Below are 15,802 nucleotides of genomic sequence, written 5' to 3' on the forward strand. Positions count from 1 at the left end.
CTCAAAAAGGATATTGAAGAGATAGAAAAAGTGCAGAGAAGGGCAACGAGGATGATTGAAGGATTGGAGCACCTTCCTTATGAGGAGAGGCTGCAGCGTTTGGGACTCTTTAGTTTGGAGAGGAGACGGCTGAGGGGGGATATGATTGAAGTCTATAAAATTATGTATGGGGTAGAAAATGTTGACAGAGAGAAATTTTTCTCTCTTTCTCACAATACTAGAACCAGGGGGCATTCATTGAAAATGCTGGGGGGAAGATTTAGGACTAATAAAAGGAAACACTTCTTCACGCAACGTGTGATTGGGGTTTGGAATATGCTGCCACAGGAGGTGGTGATGGCCACTAACCTGGATAGCTTTAAAAAGGGCTTGGACAGATTTATGGAGGAGAAGTCAATCTATGGCTACCAATCTTGATCCTCCTTGATCTGAGATTGCAAATGCCTTAGCAGACCAGGTGCTCAGGAGCAGCAGCAGCAGAAGGCCATTGCTTTCACATCCTGCATGTGAGCTCCCAAAGGCACCTGGTGGGCCACTGCGAGTAGCAGAATGCTGGACTAGATGGACTCTGGTCTGATCCAGCAGGCTAGTTCTTATGTTCTTATGTTCTTATGTAGGAGGGAACAAAGACAAGATATGAATTCTGAAAAATAACAAAACAAAATCTCAGATTTTAATGCCAGGCAAATTCTGGAGTAGCAAATAAGATGATCCCATAAATTTATACACTGTCATCATTCAGTCAGAAACAAAAACCAATCCATTTGAGTGGTTAACAGCATATGCTAGAAATAAGGCATGTTTTTCTTCTACTTTAGGTAGAGGAGTGGGAAAGGAACAAAACTCTCTTTTTTCATGGAAAGCTTTGATCTATAGAGGATGAGTTTTTGACATTTTCTCACCAGATGTATCTGAGATATCTAGCTGAGGTGTCGATATGACTTGTCAATTTCTTCTGGCTCGCAATACTTTCAACTGCAATGTCTGTTAATATCTAAATATGGCCCTGTGGCATTAAGTGTCTCAGAGTCTTCTTTGCTCCTGGAAACTCTAATTGAATGGATGCAGAATATTTGTGCATAAATATTTGATGCTGATTAATAAATATGATAGGCAAAGTCTCAGAAATGAAGGGAATAAGGAGCGAGATCATCTAGTTTTACCAAAGCAATGGGATATGGCCTTAAAGTTTGTATCTGCTATCTCCATGGATCTTAAGTTGTGATTTTTAAAAAAACTTTAAAGGCCAAAATTGCTAGGACCAGAGTATTTGGGCAATCCTGATGCCGGGCGTGGGGGAGCAGCTTCAGCTGGCATAAGTGGGAGGTGGGCTGAGCTCCAAGGGACTGGACCAGGAAGACAGCCCAGCCCCCAAAGTTGCATCGGCAACCTCCTGGATGCTGGCGCAGCTGGGGGCAATCCTGGGGTGCGGCCTACTTCCATCAGCTTTTGCACCGGGAACACTCTTGGGACAGCTGTCAGATTTACACCATGAAAACAGTGGCGTAAGTCTGTATCCTGGATGGGGCTTTTCGGGCGGCAGGAGGGATCTTGAATTTTCCTTGAACCACCCAGAGTCCCTTTGGAGGCAGAGCAGCACCATGTTTCCCATGCCATCTCCAGCCACAGGGCAGCTCCCCAGCCCCATCTGGATTGCACTGTAAGAGTACATTCTCCTGGATAAATCTACTTGACTGCTATTATCTGAAGTCCTGCTTGGTACCCTCATCATCAGAGTATGGTGACTAACAACACAAAACAGTGTTGGCTCCTGTACTATCGCCATTCAGAAGAGAGGAGAATATCTGTTTTCGGGTGAAATTCAATAAGACATCACTGGGTAGAACACTTTTTTGATACTCTTTTTAAAGCTGCCTTCAGTTTAATGCATTTTTATTACTTGCTTCTTACATTTTAGTTTTATGATCTGATATTGTCACCTGCTTTCTCAATTTAATAGGTTTAAATGTATACAAATGTTAACACAATACTAACAAAAATTAGTATTACAACATTATAAGCAAGAGTTAAGTGTGAAGAATTAAACACAAGTTAAGCTATTGCTGATGCTCATCACCGTTTGTTGATTAATCTTCAAAAAGGATATTGTCAAGAAATCCTCTTTTACAAGTATAAAATGTTTGTTCAATCTCACAGGTGTTTTGTGAAGTACTGAAATTATCTGTCATCTGAAGGAAGACGATGTGGATGGGATTTCATTTGTCCTCTAACCAAGATTTGACATCCATTTATCTTTTACCTAGTATATCACCTAAAATAATTTCCAGTTTTATTTAACACATCTGCCATGTTTTGACTCTGCACTTAGCCTTTCAAGGGACATTGTGTTTCATTTGCTGCAAAAGACACACTTGATTAACCACGGGCTTTTATATTCTCAAATGGAGACCACTTTTTCTACATCCCAGAGGCTTTTGGTTAACTTGATGTCACTTCCCCCAAGCATCACTTAACCTAAATAACACATCCTGCTTGGAACAAGTTGGGCAGAAGTGGTAGATCTTCCCATCAAAGTCTGAAACCTCTTTCTTCCCTCTTTTAAAAATCTGCTTGATGATGAACTCTTCACACTGCTTTGTGGTATTCTGCCATCTTATGCTTAGTCACTTCCAAATATATTCCATCAGACACAGTGGGGACTATTTCTAACTAAAGATGACACACATGCCCAGCATATATAAAATGTTCCAATTTTCTTCTTTTATGCATTGTCGACAACTGGGGTTTACTGAATTACACATCTTTTTAACTCTCCACGGTATGAAGTACCCTCTAGTAAAACAGATTGCATTCCAATGCTCTTCTTACACTATTAGAAATGGAGAGGTCTTTCACTGTTGGAGCAACTTCCTCCTGCCACTATAGACTCCCACTCAGTGTCCTTGATTCCAGAGTGACAAGGAAATCAGAGCTGCACTCATGATACTTTGGATCCAACACATTATTTGTAATTTTTAAAATGTGGTATCATCTAACAATGTTACATGAACAACAATAATTACTTTGTATGTAAATATATGAATTATGTATACAAACACACACACACTTTGTTGAACTATTTTCTTTGTATGCACAGGATACAGTTAAATTAGCCCCAAAGCCAAGGAAAACAATAGCTTATTTGTACGGGATCCTGTCAATGAAATATTTCAATGCAAGTACTGTTCAGCTGCATTTCCTTCTATATGGAACTGTACCTTTAACAAATCTAAGAAAACAGATTGCACTCAGTTTTGGCAATTATCATACATATAATATATTCACAATTAAAGTTCCATAATTTCTTGAAAAATTGAAGCTTGTATGTAAAATGATACCATGCCTTATGAAAATACGTTTTCTCAAAAGTATTTTAGATCTACAAGCACTTTTTTAACTACACAAAGCCAGAAAAAAAGTATCATGTGCAGTAACTTGACTTCAAAATACAGCCTTTGAACTGGCAAGCAATTTATTCCTTCCCAAAAGCAATTTTCCTATTGTGTTGAAAAAATTTAGCATAGTATTTAAAAACAATACAATGATGAATAATGGATTTTTCATAGAGAAAATCTCAATTTCTTTGCCATCTAGTGTCATGTACCATTAATTGTCTGAGGTGCTTGTTTTTCCATGACTGACAAACCAATTAAGTATAAAGCTAGAAACTTTTATAATATAAAGAAGCTCTGAAAGCAACCTGAATAAAGATCTAAGAATGCAAAACAGAACACAAGTGGTACTAAATCAGCTGTGGAGACAGGCATCTTGAAAAAAAAATGGTTTCACGCGGAAAAAGCATTAATATTAAACAACTTCTAACAAAAAACTGAAAAGAAAGATTACAATAAATACTTTAAAATTAACTTTTATATAAACATCTGCTGTGAAATTTCTTTGAACTTTGATGGCTTCTAAAAGCAATAAAGTAACTCAAAGTGAGTGCATTAAGTTTCAACTGCATTTTACTGTCTACATCATACCTACGTTTCAAAAGTTCTTTTCTTTTACTCTACCACTACGCAAAACTTCAGAATCAACAACAAATCATAGGATGCACCCACACGTACTCCATTACAAAAGAACAGTTGAATTTATACTCCACTCTTTTTCAGAGTTAAATGAAACTGAACAGTTCCCAGAAAGCTTAACATCTAAATAACCTGCGAGTAGCAAATATGCTTAACTTCAGCAGAAGAACAGCACTGTATATTCTCAAACCAGTACATTGGTCATGGATCCTGATGCTCCTGCAGCATTTACAAAATCACTTTCAAGATACATTCCCACTGGAAACAATTACAAGTAACTTTAAGTAACAAATATCCTCAGTGGCCCAATACACCCTTTCCCAACAAAAGATATAAGTGCAGTCAGTAGCGGGGTGGCGGAAAAGTAAAGTAGAAAATAGTTCCGAAGGACTATGAGCAATTAGGTGAGCAAGCGGTGAGTTGTGGGGGGAGGCGGCCAGGCCCAGTTTGGTGATTAGGGCAATGGAAGGGTGGGGGGAGTGGAGAGACTGTTGCGAGGCCCAGCAGGAGAGTGGATTGCCACCACTGTCCTGCCGTGTCTGGCTTGGTGTTTACGGCAGTGCGAGGGGAGGAGGCTGTTGTCAAGCCCAGTGGAAGAGGGGGAAGGCAGGTGAAGGTTGGAGGGAGGGGACAGAAGGGGCCTCTTTTTAGGGATGTTTTGTCCTTTGAGGAAGAACTCATGAAGGCCAAGTCTGCCAACGACCCTCTTACCATTCACAAATGAATGGTAGCAACACAGGAAAATAGTTTTATTATGGCAGGAAAGGCGCTGATATCCTCCAAACAGGCTGTGACTTGCATGGCTGGGATCAGGCTCTTGCGGCTATCCCTCACTATCCCAGATAATTCAGATAGTCCTCATCATGTGCTGGAGAGTTTGTTTTGTTAGGACTTGTGCGTACCATTGAGGTTATCAGTATGTATAACTGTCTGTTGGCAAATCTGTTTTCACGTCAGTTAGAAATTGGAACATGTAATTAATTCAGAAATCAAATTAATTCTAAATTAGAACCAGCAGGGTCCACCCATTCCTAACTCAGTGACATTTATTCAGACAGGAAATGTTGATCAATAATGAAATAGCACATTGGAAATGTACCGCATTTTTGTCCAACCCTTCCTCCGAGGAGCTCAGATCAGTGTTCCTTCCACATTTTAACTTCAAAACAACCCTGCAGGGCACGTTAGGCTAGGAGTGACTGGCCCAACATCACCCAGCAAGCATCATGGCAGACAGGCGACTTGATCCTGAGTCTCCCAAATCCCAATCCAGAATTATCACCAGTACATCACGCAGTTTCTTGAACAATTCTCTTGCCATACACAGACTACTGTTGATGGTTTGGGACAAAAGACTGTACTCTTTCTCCACAATCCTGAGGTCTAGAAACTTAGCTGTTAAAATTAAAGCTTATATTCTCAGAATTCTGAGGGAAGCAACAAATACCACAATGGAAATCTTAGGTCTGTGAGATTTTTCTAAGCAACCACCATCACAGAGAAGCCCATCTGTTCTGTTTTAGCTGCATATTACGGTACTCCTAAGTCTTCAACACTGCTAGTTCACTTCTTTTGCACAGGAAAAACATGCTGTTTGTGGAGCAGCCTGCTGTGAGTTGGGGCCTTCAGCCATCCCTCCTCCCCTTCACGGGCCTGGGCTCATGCCGCCGTGCCCTGGAGCTGGGGTCACCAGCTGGTGCCGAGGCAGTGACAAGCCAGGAGGCTAGCCCCACTCTCACTTCCTCTCTCTCTCCCTCCCTGTTCCATCCACATTCATTCTTACTTGGCTGTCTAGTTCTCACTCTCTCTGTCTCTTTCTTCTCCCCTGGCATCCCTTCCTTCCACCATTTATCCTTGGTGTTTACCTGGCCAAAGCACATTGCCAGGCTCCTATTGGCTCCTAGGCCATCCGTTGGGAAATACCAACCTGCGGATTGGCCCCCTGGCCCAAAAGCCCATCCACCCCTTTAAGGACTGGCAATTGGGACTTAACCTGGCCCCACGGCAGCTTTGAGCTGTGTGCTGGTTGGGGCGCCTGCAGAGACCCATCCCAGCTCCCCTTCTGGTGTCGTCCGCCCTCTCGCCAAGCCTCTCCCCTCTGCCCTTTGTTCTGCCACCAGGGTGACCATCATCTTCTGTGCAGTGTGCTGTGTGGCCTCTGTCCCTGCCACTTTTCCGCCTTGGCCCCCACAGCCATCTCCCTGGAGTTCCTGCCAATCAGCTGCTGGGCAGCGAGTCTGGGGCAAAGTGGAAGGTCTAGGATGGCATTGGGAGCTGGCTCCAGACACTGTTTTTGCCCACACTCAAGTTCACTATCACTCTGATTGTAGTACAGTTTTTTATAGTCCTATCTTCTCACTGCTCTTCTGAATTAGTCCTATCTTCTCATTGCTCTTCAGAATGTCTCTGAAACAACAGTATCACTACTGATTCCTCCAGTTCCTATGTGGGGCACCCACTTGGCTGGCCGGGCCTCCCTGCCCTTGGTGGCACCCAAGGCGTTTGACTGCAGGACTCTTATCTTCTTGAAGTTAGGCTAGAGGGCTGTCAAGGCTGATCCTTTCACCTGCATCCAGTTTGGCTCCTGTCTCTTTGCTTCCTCTCCCCCCCCCCCCACATCTTCTTCTTCCTCTCTCTCTTCCCTCATCTTTTTCCTTGTCCCCTCCCTTTCATATCCCTCCTTCCTCCTTCCACCTACTCCTAGTCTTGTCTGCTAATCCAGCTCAGGTGGGCAAATCTTTATCCTGAACAGTCCGCAAGCCTTCAACTGGGCTCACCCGGAGTCTCCACTGGCCAGCAGTGTTTTGCCCTTGCCTTCCAAAGGCTGGTCTTCCTGGCTATAGGAGAGGAAGGTAAGTGCCCACCAAGATCCACATGCTGTGTACCTCTCTGGCCAGACAGCTCCTTGCCCGCTCTCTATCCAACCCAGGTGAGGCCAGAGGTGTCAGGGATGGTCGGGGAAGGATGAGCTCTGCCCACCCCTAGGCGGTTGGGACTGGCAGTCTGTCCAGCAGCTGTTTAATCTCCCACAGACCCTGACATGATCAAGGAAAGGAGAAGGCGTCAGCCTATGAAATTATGTTGGTTCCCAATGGGTCTTTTAGCTTTAAGCAATCTGTTTTCAGAGAACTTAATAGATGGGTACTTAATGGGTACAAATGTAGTTGCTGTATTCCAAATTTGGGGGTAGTTGTCTTTCAAAACAGACTTCAGGAAATGTTTATGTAGTGCAGTTCAGTACTGCAGGGCATATAATGCTTAGGAAGTTGGGAACTGGGAATTCTTTGGCAGACAGTTAATATAATCGATCAAGATTGGGAACATTAGTATTCAGGGCAGAGATTTTTGTTAGAGGATATAATTTGGCTTAGAAAGTTGTTGCAAGTAAGAAGAGGGGTCCCTTTTAACATAGTTACTTATTTGAGGATAGTAATCCAGAGCATGACATGAGCAGGAACCATGAGTATAAGCCTTCCCATAGCTGTGTTGGGGAAGCATTAACAGATTGTACTTTTTTTTTCTCGAGGTATCACTACCGGATCAGTTACTTTTGAAGCAGGCAGGTGTGTGGGCAAGGCAATGATGACTGGTAGAGAACTTTGGACAGTGATCATTTCCTTTCTACTGATGTCAATAATAAAAACAAATCTGTAAAGCTACACAGACATTTCAGTTCACTTTCAACATGAATGTATTATCAAAACATATGGATTATGCTGCAGTATTAGTATTACTTTAGATATAGTTTTATACTTATTACTTATATATACCTCTCCTTCAGTACTGTAAGAATGGCCCTGAAATTTTCCATGATAAGCAGAGCTGATCTTTATATATTTCAAACGGAATTCATATGCAACAATGCATATACCAGTGGATTGTGTATATACCAAGCAGCAATTCCTGAGATAACTTTTCTAGCTTTAACAATCAAAGAAATCTTACACGTGCGTGATTCACAATTCACATCAGTTTATGACAGGCACAAATCTGGTTCAATTTGAGTTCACACAATCTGGCTTCCAACCCTTAAACTGAGATTAAAGACAGAAATCCTCAAACAACTCCAATCAGTCAAAACTGACATGAATTCAGACAGTTCCCTTCCCAGTATCTTCTAGGACAGTACTAAACAGAGCTATATGCTTCTCACTGCAGTCTATTGGTTTAGGATTGCATTGCTAGAAATAAACTGTTCCCGCAGCTATGTTTGATTATCACAATTAACTAGAGTTAGTTGAGGATTTCAAACTCCAACCTTTGCTTGCCAAACAGGAGAAAAGTAAACAAAAGGGAGTACACAGACCCTATGCTTTATAAGGTTTGTGCCCATCATGAACAAAATAAGATTTCTTTACATTTATAAAGTAAATACACTTGGGTTACGTCAGGGTTTCTCATACGGATTATAACTATACTGTGAACTAAAAATAACAAGCAAACTTAATATATTCATTACAATTTTTTTAAAAAAAGAGTTTAAGGTTTATCAGTAAGCTCAGTATCCACCATGGTGCATTATCATAAAAAACCAATGTCACACTCTGTGCATTCTTTTTGACTGGAATAGTGTACTCTAATCCTGTCTCATAGGACTGGGCTAGTGGATTGACTGAAACAGTAAACTGATGTATCTTGTTTTATTACTTTTTTTGTAGATATCACTGAAGGAAAGCAAGGCACTATCGCTAACGTGATCTTAAAATAAAGATACCATGAGAATTGACTGATATATTAATACAATGACACTGACAGAGCTTAACTATATGAAAACTAGAGAATGCTTACTATTTTTGTCCAGGGTTTAAGTACTTTGTTATCAGACACAGATACAAAAACATAAAGATACTTCAGGGGTGTGAGAAGATAACAAAAATGCCAGGCAGTAAACACAAGCATGAGTCACAGACATAAGTGCTGCACTTGAATAATAATATTAAAAAATCTTATTTGAGAGTAGATTAGATAAACTCTAAGGCATGTTTTTGAAGGACAATCATTTTAAAAATGAGCTTCTGAAAACAGCACGTTCTGAAGAGAGCTTTTGAATTTTTTAAAAAATGGATATACTGATCTAAGGAATAAGATAAAAATGAAGCCTATTTTCTTGATCTCTCCGCACCCCTCCTCAAAGACCACATCAAAGAAAATGTCTACTCAATAAGTATGTTATTAATATTACATATGTTCCTGAACAGATTTGATATTTCCACTGACATTAAAGATAATTACGAATTAATTGGCACATTTGAATTGTATACAAGTTTGGTTTCATTTTAAAATGTTGAGAATTATACTGGTAGAAGAAGTTAAATCTGGATGACAGAACCTATTTGGTTGATTTCTAACACAGATATCGGCCAAAGTAACCAACATTTTCTAAGGTACCCCCAACAATACAAAAGAAATAAAAAGTAGACCTAAGAACATTTTTAAGAACACTACAGTTCATGATCTGATTTTTAAAAACCCTCATTTCATGTTAAACCATTGCAGAAAGGCTCACTAAATGCATATTTTAACAATATCAAATATTTGATAAACTACATGTAAGAAAAATTAATATAATATAGCACTTGATTACATGATATATGAAATATTCTCCCCAGTTATCTTCTACAATGAGGGGCTTATACAACACAGCCAGAAAAAATTATTGGGATTAGACTTCCAGTTATGACATGAAATAGCATTTATACCAGAAAATTGCCAGTTAAAAACCACATCCTTGCCAGATGATTTCCAGGCTGCATTCTCAGGAACCCTAGAATCCTGTCCGGTGCTCAACAAAAAGAAAATGAGCAACCTCTTTGAAAGCCACACTACATACCACACATACACTGGGTAGTATTGGTTGTATTTTGAAGGGCACGGTTCACATGAGACAACAGACAAGGCTCAGTAATGGCCTGCCATCTATATGATTCCGGAGCATGTCCAGTAACACAGCAGTCTCGTGCCTGACAAATCAATGGCGGAAATTCTAAAAACTATTTGTTTCGTTCAAGTAGAGGCAGATTCAAATATTTTCCTCAAACATTGATTACATTATGCAGTCTCAACAAGTGTCCGGATTTTTTTTTGTTCATCTGGAAGAGCAGCTTCAAAACCACCACCAACTAGACAGATACATTGATAACAGCCACCCTCAAAATGAATGAGCATCATCTACCCCCATGCTGCTAGCACAACCTAAACTCCATCTATTCTAAACACCACATCAACTTTCAAGACAGTTTAAATACCTTTGCTTACTTCTGCATTCCCCACTACTAGTGTCCTGTATGCATGATGAAATCCACAGTCTATAGACAGATCCAACAACATCTACTCCAGCTGATATTAATGTTACATTAGAAATCCACTACACAAACACTAGGAGTCTTTAGAAAGTGTACTGATGTTTTATTTGGCTTTTAAAGGAAATGCAGGCTTTTTCTTGGCAAGAGGTTAAATGAGGCTCTATCTTATTATGGTTTTAATTTAGAATTGTACATTGCTTTGAGAGGAAAAGTTATGTAAAATATTTTAATAAAGTGTGGAGCAAGGCATACTCAGAAACAGAGAGAGCTAGAATAGCGTACTGGTTACAAACTAGGATGCTGGAGACTCAGGTTCATAATTGCCACTCTGCTGTGGAAAGCCTGCTGGGTGACCTTGGGCCAGTCACACACTCTCAACCTACCTCACGGCAATGTTGGGAGGACCAAATGAAGGGCAGGTGAACATTATCCCCACAAGGGATCCAAGAATGGGAAAGTAGGGTATAAATGAAGCAAATAAATAAATTCCACATACTACTGAGAGTAGAAATTCATCTGAAAATGTAATTCTGTAAACCAGGGCCTAAGATCAAGGGCTCTTCCACATTAGTAGAGGCTGAAAGATGATATACACATATTCTTGATGCACAATAATATGAGATGGATACTCATTACTGTCTTTCATATCCTTATTAGACTATTCATTACTCTAGATGATGCTTTCAGTGATTTTTTTAAACTTTCAAACAGATGTGGGGGCGGGGCTAGGTAGGTACTAAGACTCAGGTGGAGCATTCTAAAACAAAGAATGGAGCTTTGCCTCTCAAAAGCTTATCCCTCAAAAATCTTTTGGTCTCTACAGTGCTATTGAACCCAACTCCAGGTCTTACTCTTTTGATTGGATCTTATTTTCATTTGTGCTCACCAATGTAATATATCACAGCTATATACCAGAATACTGGCCCTATGTTTGTAATATTTACCCCCGCCCCTGCTTAATTACTTCTATTTATAATTTAGCCTATATTTTTCTCTACGAACTGAATATAACAGGTCACATATAGGTCTCAGCCTACAAAAAGCTTATAATATACTGCACTCCTTAGTCTTACTATGCCACAAAGATTCTCACTTTAACAGACCAATACAGCTATTAATTTGAACACTGTTTTTTCTCAATACACTCCACGTTGCACATTTCACATCAAATTCTATGAATGGTGGAACATGCCTAAGGCAGACATATTTGTAACAAGAGAAAAAAAACTATATCAGGCATGGAGACAGATCTAAAATATGTAGAAAGAACCAACTTGTAATACCATGAGGCCTACTCACAGACATAGGGGAAAAAATATGTTTTGGGCAGATGCAGGCAGCCATGATGTGGAGGGATGGGAAAGTGATGGAACACTTATACAGGAGCCCACAAATTCATGGTGACAAGGGCAGATTACACTCTCTGTCAAAGCAAGCTCCACCCTCCTCCCAACTTCATGCTGGAATAGAACCAGACCCCACAATTAGACCCAGCTTCAAAACTGTTCCAAACCACAGACATCAGACACAAGAAGCTGCCCTTCCCATAGCTCTTGAAGTATGAGCACAAATGCAGGCTAGCTACCAGGGCAAACCTAGACCCTGTTCATATTCTCATACCCAGAAGAAACAAAACTAACAGGACTTCAGTAAGAACCTCATGATGACATTTGTGCTTGCAAATATAGAACTACACTTTAACACAAGAAGTTTTTGTTTTCAAAACCATGTTTACCAACTAAACATGAACAGGAGAAACAAGAACTGATGGGTGAGGAAGTAACTGCCCCCATATCCTTCCTGATTCTTCCTGAAATTGCTGTCTCTTCCACCTATTGTCAAGACTACTTTTTCATAGGTAGGTTTCCTTTCAGACTTGGAATCAAACTTGAGCTGGGGAGACAGTATAAGCATAATTACCAAATTTTCCACTTTCATTCACAAGGCTAATGTAGGGTTGGGAGTCACATTTTACTGCACAGTTTCACCTTGATGTGGTTGATTTTTAAAGTAATCTCTTCAAACAGAAATGGTATTCTGAACTTGTCAGAAGTTAAGAGTTGGGACAACATTATAACTTGCACTTTCCTTGCCCCTCGTGGTGCAAAAATTGCTATCAATATTTTTGTTTTCCCAGGGTTAGTTCAAAACCTAAGAGTTTCAGGACTAGCATCTTCCTAAAAGTGATACATCGCAGCAAGCCTTCCCTCCGAACCCGAGTTGTATCATCCACTGGCAATGGGAAATGTACTCAGCATATGCTCCAGAGCACTGTTTCCTTCATTATGGCACCACATGTTCCGTGGCTGAATTCTGATGGTTTTGAAACCTCATTTGGGATGTCAAAAACACTGATGGGAATCTGGAACTGAATCGAGACCCTCCAAACTCCCAAGGTTACTGTCACGACAGCATGAATCCCAGTTACATTATTCAGAGGCTATGGGAAATGTACTCAGCACATGCTCAGGAGCAATGTCTCTTTCACGATAGTGCTACATGTCTTTGATGGTTCTGAAACCTCATTCGGGATTTAAGCCCAGGATGTCAAAAACACCGATAGGAGACTGGATGGGAATCCATCCTCTCCAAACTCCCAAGGTTACTCTATCACGACCGCCGCAGCAACCTTGCACCTTTCCCCAAATTAAGGAGCACTCAGTCGGTCTCAGCAAGCTGACCCACAACAATAACACTAGGTTGTTCTCGGGTGTGGGGAGAGCAATGATGCTTCTTCTTCCCCTCCCCGATAGGACAGCAGATGAGCCCCTGCACCACCGCCGATGCCCCTGGGGTCCACTTCCGCCACCCTCTTCTTGCTTTCCACTAGTACCTGTTATGCCGCTGAGCGGCGGGGGCGTTGGTGTAATAAGCCGCCCTCCGTTGGGTGCTGCGCGGCACCGGGCGCAGCGGGATTTGGTCCGCCATCTTCGCCCCCCTCCCCCCGGATTCCCCCTCCCACTTCGGACAGAAGGAATCGTCGTCGTCGCCGCCCTCTGACGTCACGATGTCGCGCGCCGCGCCGGTGACGCAGATGGACGCCAATGCCGGGCAACCGGCAAGAGCGGGGGAGGGCGGAGGAGCGCTGGCGCGAGGCGAACAGGGAAACGTCCCCGGGAAATTCTACTAGGGTAGATGAGCGGCGCTCTGCCTGCAAACCCTGGAAATGGCGGAAGGAATGGACTGGGGAAGCGTCAATGAGAGGACGCGGTCCAACATGCAAGCAAGCCCAAGCTGGTTTACTTAGAAGGAAGTCCCACTGTATTCAGTGGGGCTTCTTCTCAAGCAGGCGTTGGGCTGCAGTCCAGGAAAGCACCTTCGCTTCCAGTCTGTAATGTGATTGCAATCCTACATTGGTTTACTTAAAAGTCAGTCCCACTGTGTTCAATGCAATGGGGCTTCTTCTCAAGTGTGTATAGGACTGCATCCTCGCTTAGTCTAAAATGGTTACAAGCCTACGCTGGTTTACTTAGAACTAAGTCCCATTGTGTTCAATGGGGCTTCTTCTCAAGCAGGCGTAGGACTGCAGTCTGGGAAAGCATCCTCGCTTGTATTTTGTAATGTGGTTGCAGTCCTACGCTGGTTTATTTTAGAAGTAAGTCCCACCGTGTTCAGTGCAATGGGGCTTTTTCTCAAACGTGCATAGGACTTCATCCTCGCTTACAGACTAAAGTGGTTGCAAGCCTACGCTTGTTTACGTAGAAATCCCACTGTGTTCAGTGGGGCGTCTTCTCAAGCAGGCATAGGCATAGGGCGGCAGTTCGGGAAAGCATTCTCGCTTGTATCCTCGCTCGATCTTCAGTTGGGAATATCAAGCAAGTGCTTCTCAGCACAATTTTTTTACTGTTCTTTTATGAGAAGAGGAAGAGGAGGAGGAGTTTGGATTCATATCCCCCCTTTCTCCCCTGTAGGAGACTCAAAGGGGCTTACAATCTCCTTGCCCTTCCCCCCTCACAACAAACACCCTGTGAGGTAGGTGGGGCTGAGAGAGCTCCAAGAAGCTGTGACTAGCCCAAGGTCACCCAGCTGGCGTGTGTGGGAGTGCACAGGTTAATCTGATACACGAGCTCTTAACCTCCTACACCAAGAAGTTTATAAAGTTTATAAACCCCATTTTAAACTATAGAGCTGGATTTCCTGATTTTTTAAAGCTATCTTATTTATTAAATACTTTTGATTCAACTGTATGTGAAGGCATAGCTAGTTTCTTGCAATAGAGCTTCGTCATAGTGTAAATCTGTAGGACTTTACTACAGTTCCCATAATTTTAAGTGATCCCAGGATGGATTTGATGAGTTTATTTCCTTTTTTCTCATTTAATGATATTGTATTGTGGAGTTTTATAACTTAATTTTGAACTATGTGACCCTATTTTTTGTGATCTTTGTCCTGTTAATACTTATGTAATGCCAGTAAAGTCAGTGGAATGGAAGTGCTTCTTCGCATGAGTGTGGATAGATGACCACCATGCATACATACATGCACCAGCATCTTTGGGGTGGGGGGTATGCCAGCCAGCCTGGTTAAGCTAGAGAGAGAAAGACAGAGTGGAATCGCAGGAACAATGCAGTGGGGATTTGCAGAGGGAAAGGAGAATTGTTGGGAATTGGTTGGGTCTTTAAAAACAACAACACTGCAGTCTGGGAGTACCACTAATTGAGTGAGACTACTTCCAATATGAGGTAAAATAGGCTGCACCCAATCTGATATTGTGGATTACGGTGACTGTTGAACACACTGTATTCATTACAGTGCTTTGGCCAACTTCATGGTTTAACACCCACCCACCCCCCACCCCCCCACCCCCAAAAAGGAAGTTCCTGCAATGTCAGATTCAGGCCATTTTGCATGGGAGAAAGGGTTTGGGCAAAATATCTGGTCAAGGCTTTATTGCATACTGGCAAAGTGTCCACCCCCAGCAAGCTTCCCGCACTCTGACTACTACACCACACTCGCTCCCTTGAGTTGTAGCAAATCGCTCAATGAAGATACTGATTCACTGTGCAGCAGCATTGAAAAAGGTGAACGCCACACTGGGGAATGAGGAAGTTGAAGTAAAACAGACAATATTATAACGCACATACATAGATTTATGGTGCACCCTTATTTGGAATACTGTGCAGGCTTCTGGTCACTCACTGTATTTCAGAATAGATATTGCAGAGCCTGGAAATGGTGTGGAAGAGGGCAACCAAGACGATTAAGGACTTGGAGTTTTATACAAGAAAAAACTAAAAAGTTTTGGCTTTGAGACAGCAGGGGAAGTCCTTGACCTCTGTGTCTTGTTCTACTTACATGGAAAACTCCACTTTCTCATTCAGCTACTTTGAAGCCTGTAATTTACACTGAGCTGCTCTGATTTCAGAAATAACTTTATGAGTATCCACTCACAGGTCCCCCCCCCCCCCATTATAATCCTCCTTTCACAGGAGTGCCGTAAGTGGTGATGGTAAGAATTTTCAGGAAGAA

The 15,802-nt window shown here is 41.9% G+C and overlaps 1 protein-coding gene across 1 annotated transcript in view; it reads right to left on the reverse strand.

The window, feature by feature from the left end:
• ATP9B (ATPase phospholipid transporting 9B (putative)) overlaps positions 1-13,275 on the reverse strand; it is a 172,170-nt gene extending 158,895 nt beyond the window's left edge. The window contains 1 exon segment of the mRNA XM_048507642.1: positions 13,167-13,275. Coding sequence (XP_048363599.1) covers positions 13,167-13,261 — 95 coding nt within the window. The 5' untranslated portion in view covers positions 13,262-13,275.
• Between the last annotated feature and the right edge of the window lie 2,527 nt (positions 13,276-15,802).

The sequence above is a fragment of the Sphaerodactylus townsendi genome, linkage group LG09, assembly GCF_021028975.2.
Source record: "Sphaerodactylus townsendi isolate TG3544 linkage group LG09, MPM_Stown_v2.3, whole genome shotgun sequence".
NCBI classification, from domain to species: Eukaryota; Metazoa; Chordata; class Lepidosauria; order Squamata; family Sphaerodactylidae; genus Sphaerodactylus; species Sphaerodactylus townsendi.